The sequence below is a fragment of the Melanaphis sacchari genome, unplaced genomic scaffold, assembly GCF_002803265.2.
Source record: "Melanaphis sacchari strain LSU unplaced genomic scaffold, SCAv2.0 Contig43_pilon_pilon, whole genome shotgun sequence".
NCBI lineage: Eukaryota > Metazoa > Arthropoda > Insecta > Hemiptera > Aphididae > Melanaphis > Melanaphis sacchari.
The window spans coordinates 1,342,432-1,355,010 of record NW_020271284.1 but is presented as its reverse complement, the minus strand read 5'-3'; the positions used below and the strand labels follow the sequence as shown (position 1 = coordinate 1,355,010).

General features: G+C 28.6%; 1 protein-coding gene across 6 annotated transcripts in view; it reads right to left on the bottom strand.

Moving 5' to 3' along the window:
• Window positions 1-1,455: 1,455 nt before the first annotated feature.
• LOC112597848 (four and a half LIM domains protein 2) overlaps window positions 1,456-12,579 on the bottom strand; it is an 87,803-nt gene continuing 76,679 nt past the window's right edge. For 4 of the 6 annotated variants that reach the window (XM_025344080.1, XM_025344079.1, XM_025344081.1 and 1 more), the window contains 5 exons: window positions 11,925-12,125; window positions 11,659-11,833; window positions 3,979-4,148; window positions 2,719-2,905; window positions 1,456-2,040 (listed from right to left, as the gene is read on the bottom strand). In XM_025344080.1, the coding sequence (XP_025199865.1) occupies window positions 1,883-2,040; window positions 2,719-2,905; window positions 3,979-4,148; window positions 11,659-11,833; window positions 11,925-12,125 (891 nt within the window). In that variant the 3' untranslated portion in view covers window positions 1,456-1,882. Of the gene's footprint in view, window positions 2,041-2,718; window positions 2,906-3,978; window positions 4,149-8,583; window positions 8,810-11,658; window positions 11,834-11,924; window positions 12,126-12,579 lie in introns of those variants that run through there. The other 2 variants (XM_025344083.1, XM_025344084.1) reach the window with 2 other exon arrangements.

The following is a 12,579-nucleotide window of genomic DNA, read 5'->3' as shown; positions in this document are numbered from 1 at the left end:
TAAATGTATTCAAAAAATGTATTTAATACATAATAATATAACATTATTTATGTTTAGAGTGGTTTTTAAATCAAAAAAAATCTTTGTTTCAACCAGAAAACTAGAGCATTTTATTTTAAACAAAAAATTGTGAACATTTAATGTATTATTGTAAAATATTTCGTGTGCCCATGTTAAAATAAATAAAGTATACATAATATTGATTCAAAAAAAAAGTATAATCATTATAAATGAAAGGATTACTTGGAAATGTAACATGAGAAAAAAAATAATAGATTTGTGTGAGTCAACAATAGATAACATAGGTAATATATTTTCATAAAATGTGATTTTAAAAATTTCCAAATGTATACATTTTCAAAAAAAAAAAAAAAAATACAACTTAAGTCTACACTAAATTGTTTTAAAAAACAACGTGATTAGTGTGCGATATAGCAGTATTATAATTACTGTTATTATTATTATTACTATTATTATTATCATAGCACCAAATGATTCAACTGTAATAACTTCTATAGTTATAGTTTTTGCATTATTATAAAAATTACTAAGGTAAAAATATTCGAAATATAACACCAATATAATTTTAACTACTAAAATAAATAGATTACAAAACGATATATTTAACAGAAATAATATCGTGTACAAATAATAATTATTGTATAGTATTAAAATAGGTTGTAAATATTATGTATTAAGAGTGTGAGTCGAAACAGATTTCGAGAATTCGGTTAGCTGAGTTTAAGTTAATTAAGTTGATTATACATTGTTTAATATAATACTATATATATATATATATTTCTATGTATACGTGTATGGTATAAATTTACTAGTCCACCTTATTTTATCAATAATTAAAATGTATAAGGTAAGACATTTCACAGCACTGTGCTTGATTTTTATATTGAAAATAAAAACGTAATAACATTTAGCGATAATTCATTTTAAGTGCCTTGTATGTTATTCTAACTTCTAAGATAAAATAGGTAATATTGTAACTATTGAAGGACTTCAGGGATAGGGACGGTATTGATAAGGCCATAATTTATACTATGTACCTAAAGGAAAAAAATATAAGGTTGTTATAATATAATATATAAATCTATATAATAATATAATATTTATATTAACATTTTAACAAGACCTGACTAGTTAATCACAAAAAAAATCATAATAATACTTTTGAGTAATAAATTAACAAGAGTGGTTATGTAACTTAAATGCTGGATAACTTAATCAAAATTACATTTAAATAAACATAATTTATATGAATATATAGTTATAGTTATAATATTCAAACGCTGGGGGGGGGTTAGTGACTACATAAATTTTATTATTATTATTATTTTTTTTTTTTTTAAACAATTTTAAGTATGTACGTAATTTACGCATAAAAATTGTTTTGTTAGTTTACATATAAATAAATATAAATCTATCTATGAATATTATGTGGGTTTACATTAATATATATATATATATATATATAAATATTTATCAATATCTAATAGATTTCTATATACTGATACGATATACTTTAGAAACGTTAAGGCACACGTGTCAATACATTAAAAACGTATGAATAAATAAATAAATAAATAAATAACGCGGATCCGGTGCCGGATATAAAAATATTAAACAGACAAACAAATATTTCCGTCATTGCGTCGTCATCGAGAGGTGTGTTGATGGGTTAAAAAGTGCCTCGCGTAAGCCGTAAAGACGATAGATTATTTTTTTACAATTTTTTTTTTCCGTGTATGTATTGCATTATCATATTATAATATAGTAACGTTAAAATGGCGTTGATAAACATAACGTATAGTCATACGATGTAGTGCAGGGTTGATGGTGATGGTGGTCATGTTGATTAGGTGCGACGAGTTTACATGAGCTTCTGCTTGGCGCATTCCGGACAAATTATGTCTTCGGCGTCGGTGATAAAGCCTCTACCAACCAGTGAGGTCTTGCAGGAGGCGCAGATAAAACAATCGTTGTGCCAGTGACGATCCTCGAACGAGATGAATCTAGTGCCACCGATTCCTGTGGGGCAATACGTGCATGAGACACATTTTAATAATATTATGTTATAATATAATATTATATCGTGAATTTCGCAAAGTATTGCAGATTGCGGTTTATTAAAAGGGTTTAACATAATATTATATTACTATAATCAGTGTTCATTATAGACACAAATGGTGAATTACGTCAACGGGAGCTTGAGCCCTACATTTTTTTAATAACTAGCTTAGTCCCTCCTTTCCAACAACCATAAATACCTAAGTTTAAAATTACCTTCGTGTAATTTATTATTAACTGATAATATTATAGTTTTATTTTATTTTTATTTTTATTTTTATATAATTTCTTTATATTTTTACAAACATTGTGGACCTTTTATCTTGGTTTTAAATCTTTGTATAGCTAAAGAAAATTTATTATCGTCCACTTAATAGTATATAGAAGTGTTAATAGTTATTGTCTTATCTACCTTTGAGTATAGGTACCTGCACTATTTGGTGTTATTTCTACTCATTTGAGGTATAGAGGAACATCATGAGTTATTAATTAATCATTGATTTTATTTTAACTATATTTTCTTGTGCGAAAAAAAAGGAATCCTGAGTCAGAAATATTTATACAATGTTTATACAATTTTCTTCTATATTGTTTACGACCATCCCGAAATTCGCGACACGAGTTTTAATGTTTACGTACCTGTAATTGGTTTTACACATGAAGTGCATCTTTTGGCGAATAACTCTCCGAAACAATCTCCACAATACGGTTTTTCGTCTCTGGACGTGAAACGCTGTCCAGCCAACGACGTGCTGCAATGGCTACACGTGAAGCATTCCCTGTGCCAAGGTTCGTTTTTATATGTCACACCACCACTAGTGATAATCTACAGCACACAAACATAGTAGGTATATAATAATATTATGTAGGTAAATGTATATTATAAATTAATATTGTGAAGACTATACATACACTAGTTTAAAGGGTTTTAAAATAAATTTTAATTCAATTTTTAAATTCTACGTTCATCTACCAACTTAAGTATTTTAATATTATAAACCATAAGTATGTATCTCCTCGATAGAAATATTAGAAATTAATTCAGTAATAATTACTAAACAAGTATATACTTCAGGAAAAACTACTAAATCAATGACAGGAGAAAATTAAAATGCACTTATTCATTTGCGTGTTTGGTTTTTTCAATATAAATAAATTTTATAGTGGCTTTTAATGTTTTTATATACTAGTTAAAATATAAAGATATTTACACATAATTATATATTATATATATAATTTTTTAAATTTTTTTTTAATAAAATACAATTAATTTCAATCAAGTAAATATTAATTTGGTAACGTTTCTTTTATTTTTGTTCTCAATCATTAATATTTAATGGTAAAAAAATACAGTATCTTTTGTTCCTCCAAAAATCTATGCTACCTAAATAGTCAAATATAGCCAATTATGTTTCATCGATACAATTCAGTGATTTTCTACCTGCTAGGATGGTAATAAAAAGAAAAAAAAACAGTAAAATGAAAAGTTAAAAAACTGCAAAAAGAATTCATTAAGTCATAATGCAAGACCAGTACGATTCCACGCTTCACTCGCAGAACGTTGAACGTACACCACATCAAGTCATACAACTGTTTTTTTCTGAATTAATCATAATGAAAAGAAAAAATGTGTATTTAATTCATACATTTTCAAAAATGTTATTAATAGAATGTTAAGGAATATTGTGTGACGATTTTATGATATAGAATCGAAATAAACTATGGTCGGGTCCTAATATATTGATGATCATATGAGTAAATAAGTTTTACATTATACATAATACACATATATTAATATAATATTTATAAGCGACTGGAAAAAATGAATTTCGGGCGAGTGTCTTTGTAGTGCAAAAAAATTTTTGCTTCAATATAATTTGTTATTGTATAGCATGGTACCTTGTCACACTTAACGCATCGGGTCGAGAACTTTTCCTCGTAGCAAGTAGCGCAGTAAACTTCCTGATCCCTGGGTATAAAGCTCTTGGTACCAATAGCCGACTTGCACACAACACAGCTGAAACATTTCTCATGCCACTGTCTGGTCTTGTACTCCATCTTTTTTGTTCCTGAGGATAGAAAAAATAAATATACATGAATAAAAATGAAATATCACAAAACACGTCAATGGTATTTTGTCAATATACTATGCGTTTGCCGTTTTGTATTATAATATTAGTATGACTCAAATATATTATATTGGTACTTGGTATATATTGTAATAAATAATGTTAAATCATATAATATGCCCAATTTTTAAAACCGGAATATTATCCCGTTATCAGTATAACTTCTAGCCCATTGTCTTGACAAAATTCCAATACTAATTAAATCCGTTTTTACTACATTTTCAATTATGAAATTAAACAAAAATAAATGGTGAACATGAGTATTTGTATCTAAAAAAAATAAATAAATTTATCATAAACGAGGATAAAATATTATTTCAATGAAAACATTTAGTCAAATTAACCGCATAATTAAACATATTTTTATGATTTTCATTTTTTTTTTTTTTTTTGTTTAATATTTTTACTTCAAAGTAAATACAAAAGATATCAAGTTTTTGGGGCAGTAAAAAGTCTATCCTATCAGTTTTAAATCTATAAATGCATATTGGTTAACTTTTTAAAAATCATTTAAGGAAATTTTTAATGAGATCTTTAGTAGTTTGCAGTAAATGAAATCTAATGGAGTTAGTTTTCAGAAACTATGTTCATATATTTAGGTTGAAACCACTATACAATGTAATTTAAAAATGCCTGATTAATTAAGAATTTTTTTGGTCAGAAAAAATTATCAAATCCTAAGAAAAATTGATTTTATTATTTATCGCGAAACAAATCTTGAAACAATGTTATTCGTTTGTAAAAAAAAAATAGTCATTGCATATATTATAATGCTTTAATCTAACACTGGTATAATACATACTTATTGTCTAGGTTATTATAATATATCATTGATCATTCCTCCCCTTCTACATAGATAGATCAAGTTTACTGTATTTATTTAATATACGAGTAAATATATTGTATGCAATATACGACGACTGACGAAAAAAATTAAATCTTATGATAGTGTTTAACGATAATCGCCCACTGCAATGCTTATAATCGAACTTGTAGCACCGCTGTTTACGAATGCCTACGCAGAGATGACGCTTAAACCGATAGGACGTGGAAACAATTCCGATTCGCGCTGTCGAAATTTTTTCTTCCGCGGGTCCTTCGCTCCCACGGTGTAGCGGAGTGAAATGAACGGAGTATGAGTTACGCGATTGTCGTCCCACGGACAGATAGATAATTTTTTTATTTTTACCGTTTATACTTCTCCGATAAATACGAATTATTCTTTTGTATCACGAGACGACTACCATACGTAGTCTTAAACCCGTACACGTTTAAATAATGTTGAATCCAGAAAGCAAATATCCGTCTTTAATTTCATCAACCTCCCTTTCTCCCGCGCCACGGACAAATACAATAATAAATAAAATATATATTTTATTAAATGTACAATACTCTTAAGATTTTTAAATATATCATTATTATTATTATTATCATTGTCAACTCATATTTACATATTTTATCAGAGTTTCAATAACGTATATCTACTATATTTACCAAACTTGGGTCAAGACACATTAGGATATTCTATGAAAATAAGTATTAAAGGTAAATGAGATCCAATTCAAAAATTCATTGAAGAGGCAATTAGTTCATATACAAGAAAAACATTGTCGTATTAATTGCTTTAATAATATTTTAAAATAAAATAATATAACATTTAATGTATCAGATATCAAGTATAATGCACCAAATTAATTTTAATAAATAATAATAATAATAATAATAATATATTTAAAATTACTGAAATGTATGACTAATGAAAAATAGAAAACTCCCACCCTTAAAAAGCTATCGAGATTTCACACTGCACAAAACAATACGCATAATGCATAATTTATAAATGATTTGCACATCAAATAAAATTTTTAAAACAATCGATGTGATTGTGGAAAGACGATGTACCTTTAATCTTTCTCTCATACATGACTTTTTTCTCTTTCGTTCTCACTTTCCATATTCGCCTACAGACCGTCATTGTCAAACTAAATCATATTCAAACCCACGGACGGATCAATCAATTAAGTCATAATCGTAGTTGTTACTCATCTCGACAACAATAAACAGACGTAAACATTGCACTCTTTAATATTTTACCATCTTGACCACGACTATAATTTCGTTGTCAGTTACTCGTGATTCAAAACGACTAAGTGTTACATTGAGGCATGTACTATCATAATAATAAATGTTGCGATTCGCGGATGGTCACGATAGTGTGCATATATGGATTAGTGTTTCTTTTTTCTTATTAATTTTCGAGTCTTTTCGATGAAAGTGAAAAAAACGTTATGATAATAATAATAAAATGAAATTTAAACTGACCAACATGTAATTAATAACTATATCTGCAGTTATCATCGTCGTTTAGTACCAGTTATTTCCTTTTAGAAACATCCACGGGATCTAATTTCGCTAACTTGACCTTAGAGTTATGCTAAAATGCGGATCAAGGCTGTTGAAAAATATATATTCTATACGATCTGGTGAACTTAACGAAGTGCAAATACACAGAATGAACGATTAAGTGTATTTATTGTTCCCCGGATATTATGTACGATAATGATGGTCGCTGCAATTGTTACGTTTTTTCAACGGATATATGTAACGTAGGTACGAACGGAGACAATGGTAAGGACACAAATTACGCCCACGGGACCAGACTCGCCGTTGATTCGAGATATTGAAAATCTGCACGCCAAGGTTTTACGATCGACATCTAAAAGGAAATTCAGGCGATTGCATTTGAAAATCGCCACTCCTATACAGACGATTAATGTCCTAAAATTAATTGAGAAATGTTTTATCTTCAAAAACCGATAAAATCCAAGCTGGAGCGATTTTAACAGCATTTCTTTTTCAAAGAAAGTTTTTTTTTTTTTTTTTTTTTTTAGCAAGATATAAACCATTAAAGATTAATAAATAGGTATTAAAATAACAATAACAATACTTATGTAAATACATGATAATAGTACAATTCTAATATTTTCTTATCATTATCTAAACCTACACTTAATATGTATCAGTGTATTTTTATATAGGTACACGAAATATTAAAAGTGCAATAAATTATTGTTTAGAAATACATATTTAAAGAAAAAGTACATCGATTTTTTTTTTTAACTGGTTTTTAATCAAGTTGATTTTAATTTAATAATAATTATAAAGACTATCTATTAATTACAAACAAACATATACCTTTAACATCATAATAAGTTTCAAATATTTAATAGCGTATTAAACATTTCAGTCATTCAATATTTTTCTAGCTATAAAAATACAATTCCTTAACGGTAATTTTATGGTAGATTATGAAACTATCTATACATAAACATAACCATAAAAAACTTAATTTTAAGTTAGTACTCAATGGTACTGAATATGATAATATATGATACAACTTTAAACAAAATTGTAAAATAAAATAGTTAGAACTAGAGCTATGGTTTTCTAAAATGCGATATTAAAAATTTTTGAAATAGAAACTAATTATGTTGATTTTATAATCTGATGCAGAATTTTATTTTTAAATTTTTTTATACATATCAAAATAAATATAAATAAAATTATTTTTAATTACTTGAATTTAAAGTGTTGATAAGTTAACTTGGTACGTATCATATTAATGAGTTACCCCTGTCTCTTTACTATTCTATAAAATTCATAGTAAATTACTACATAATTTCTATTTATTTTAATGCACGTACACAAAACTTAGTTGATTTTGTTAATTTAAAAAAAATACATAATTAAGTTTGGACATCTTGTAAAAATTACCAGTAAACGTAAAAAGATTTATTTTAGTGAAGAGAATCGTAAATTTAAAGAAAAATTTACATAGTATAAATTCTATTATATACGTATACTGTGAAATGTTAATAGGTATCCAATCATGTACAGAAAACAGATGGCTAAGATTATTATAACCACCATATATGGTGATTTCCATACGTCATATTATAATGAGATAAAAAAATAAATTTCATTTTAGAGTGTAATATTAGTCATCGGAAAGAGTTAATTTATTAATCATGCATTATATAGTACAAAATTGATGGTCAAGCAAAAAAACAAAAAAAAATTAAAAAATTCGTAGCAAGGATTAAAAACTGCATTTTGATGATCCTATTATATATTATTTAACACGCTGCAGATTTCTCAAACTGCATATCGATTTAGTAAAAATAAATGATGTCAAAAAAATTAAAGACAATAATAAAATAATAATAATAATAATTTTGTTTAAAAAAAAAAAGATGACTGGTAGTCGTCATACCAAAGGTTAACAAAATCAGTTTTTATATGACTATTTATGATAGAGTGACGGCTGCTAACGGGTTAATTATCGAACGAGTAGATATTTATACAGTGGTTCTACCTGGAGGGGTGGCTTTGGGATCTCCCAGTCTGCAGTCCCGTTTTAACGAACATTCAAAAGCCTTGTTTTTCGTTATGGATGCGGGGCTCATCAAGTATTCCGGTAGAAATGACGACAGAATGGCCACATCGTCGTCGCCCGGATCCTTTTTGGGCGTGCTGGTCTTCAGCGTGATGTTACCAAATTTGCTGGTCATTACGTCCACGGACATGTTTGCACTGGTACTGAACCAAAAGCGCGTGACAAACGATGACGGGCACCGTGTCCGGACGAATATACTTGGTGTACCTATTTCTCCCCCTCCCTCGAGTGCGCGCGCCCCACCGCCGCCAGGACACCGGGTGACCTTTCCGACCTGCCCACGGTGTAAGTATACTATTATATTGATATAGGTACACCTCCAACCATTGCACGAAGATAATGATATTATTATTATGGTGTATTATAATATTGATATTGTCATCATCAGATATCGTTTTCAGTTGCGAGGTGGAGAGAGGTAGTGATCAAAAACCCATAAAGATAAAAATTCGTATACGTCGGAACCAGGAACCGTAGTCGACATTATTAGAGGCGGTTCTACAATATGACCAGAAATTAGTTATTATCCATCATAGTATATTATAACAATATGTCGACCTGTAGGACGTGATACCCGTATAATTTACTGCCTCATTTTATCCAACGAGCATTGTAGTAAAATTCCACTACGCAAAATCAACATTGTGGCACCTAGGTTAATACTTAAAAGTTAAACGCCCATCGCTAAACATGAAGATGAGGAAATTTTCGAGGTAATGCCAGTCGAGTTTGTAAAAAATTGAATAACGAAGAATTTATAAAAGTTTAATATATGACCACATGAGTGGTCAATATAATCCACATATTTTATAAAAATTTACCTATCTTTCTTTCTTTCTTTCTTTCTTATTTTTCTATAGCCTCAAAAACTACAAGTTTTCAATTAAAGTTATAAAAATATATTCCTTAGAACTCAGGAAGGCTGTGTAACTACTTTTTTCAACCCTTATAGTTATAGAATAGCTCACACATGAATTTCGATTCACAAATATCGAATGTTTTTTTAATTTATGTATAGTGTTGCCATTGGTTAGAGATAATAAAATAAATATTATAATCGAGTTTAATAATATGTATCTATGCATGACAAATGAATGAGAAGTAGAACAACTAATCAGTGTTGTGGGATGCATACAAAATAAGATATTGATGTGCTTTTAATAGCAACCTATACATTTATTACAATATATCATGTCCATTTTTTCTATATATGTCATTATCCCGAAATTAAATGCTTATGTTGTGGAACTTTATATTATCCGTTGGATTAACGAAAACAGTATCTTACACTGGAATAATCAAGTCGTCTTAAGTACAATGTGCCGGAATGTTACCCGTGATCACAACAAAAACATACATATAATAAATATTATGTACCTACAACGGACGTCAAACCGTGTGGACTTATCATTTTGACCTTGAATGCACGCGACTTATCGAGAAGAAAATACATAAAACGTTAATGATGCAGCAATATTGGACGATGATGTCACCTGCACCATTACAGTGCATATACAATATAAGAATGGTGTTTTTTAATCAACGCACAGTGCCGTGTGTCGACGTGTATTTTTTCACTCTCGCACAACACACGCGAATCGAAGAACGTCGACAAACGCAGCTCCCACGTGCATGTTTTCTTTAAACAAATTGTTGCTGATAGTTTCACGAATCTCTGTTGGCGCATCACCACCGTGTAGGATGACGTCAAAAAAGAGAGCACATAATAAATTTGAATTTAAATCGGTCTACGAGAGTATTGTATGAAGTCCTGATAGTGGTACAATATAAATACAAATTCGATGTACGAATAGAAAATTTTGAAATGTATATCTATATACTGAACACTATTTAAATTGTTTAAAACGTGTAATAGACTAATAAAAAAAAAAAAAAACGAGTCCATTAAAAATACACGCGCACTGTAGAACATATTAAGTTTTAACATGATACAATTTAAGAGTCTATCAAATAATAATCAAAATCACGATATCGAGCCATTAGCATATTACCGTGAATAATTTGCATAAATAATCTAATTCAACGAGACACATGTCTAAGTGGATATGTCTCTAAAACTGTTAACACATCTGAGCCACGGATGATTACCACACTAGATTTTTTATAATATACATCAATATATGTGTTTTATTATATGCAATAACGAAATAATAATTAATGCCAATTGACATCAATAAAACAACACAACATAATGATATAATATAAGAGATTACTGATAAATAATAAGAGTAAAATACATCAACTGATATGTTTATAAAAATAAAAGATAACAACAATTTACAACACATAATATTAGTAAGTATGATAACGGAAATCGCGATAGACGAACACAGCGGGCAATATACGTAAGGTCCTATAAGGCATTCTATACTTAGTATAAGAAAGCTTGAATTACACAAATTCTACGAAAAATAGACAACCGTATTTTGGAAAACATATTTAATGAATTAATGGATTATTGACCAACCCGATCAATATATTTTGTGTTGTTTAAGAATTAAATTATTAAAGTGACAAGATGAGTGGAATTAGATGTTTAATGAATCATGTCCTATCGTACTATATAATATAAAATACTATGAGAAACACGGTTTTATGAAAATATCTTGCGGGTATGCGTTTTCATTAAACTATACGCCAATAAATCGTAGTGAATAATTATAATTGATACTATAAAATACACCTAAACATCATAACCAACCACCCTATGGGCAAAAACAGCTTGAATGGTGACTAAATAATTGAAATGAAAAATGTGGCAACAAAAATATTATACATAATTTGCTAATGATTTTAAACCAAAGACTCAGTTAATCCCGTATTCTTTTTTTCAGTTTACTTTTACTATTATTATTATTACTATCAATATTGTGCGCCGATTAAAATGTTAAATACAATTAACTGATCCGCTTTTACGTGTATAACCAGGTACCAACGCGATTATTTGTAATGGAATTTAATATCATAAATTGCCTGCACGGAATATATCTCCACAGCCATCGCATCTAGCAGCAAATTGAGTGTCGTAGCAGTTTCCGCAATAGATTTTTTCTACTTTTGATCCAAATTGTTTGTCCACCAATGAGACGCGACATTTGCTGCACAAAAAACAAGCTTCGTGCCAATGTTTGTCCTTGTATGACAAATCCTAAGAAAAAATCGTAATATATAATATTGTTACAGGTTATGTTATGGGGTTAATAACTCGACTTATAAATCAAAACGGTCAACGGACGTACTTTAGAGTCGATCCCGATGGTCTTGTCGCATTCGTCGCACGGGTTAGCGAATACAGATTCGTAGCATTTGATACAATATGGATGATCATCTCTGAGCACATATCTCTGTCCTGTTAACGATTCATCACATTGCCAGCAACAGAAATGACCGGAATGCCAGTCCTTGTTCATAGCCTTAGTATATTCTCCACTGAAAATTAACTAGAAAAAAAAATCAAAATATATAATTTACTAAAAACAATTTATTATCGAGTAAGTGGATTTTTAAACTTTGTTTAAATATGATTAATCGATTCAACTATACAAATTATTTTTTTTTTCATCACAATAAATACCACAATAAATTAATAATCATATAAAAGTATAATATTTTATATAAATCATTGGTTTCAAAAGATATATTTTTTTTTTAAATAAACAATATTATAAAATATATTTGATTCAATAATCTAGTAGGTATATGCAAAATGCTTAACATGGATATTAATCGCTTGTTTATTATTTAATGAATTACTGATGTTTAGTAAACCTAAATAATGTGTGTATGATTAATAATACTGTTTTGAGGATTAAATGTAATGGAATTTGTCGAAGCATTTAAAATATTATTCCAAGAATAATTGTTCGAGCCTTACCAAATTACTAAACATCCATC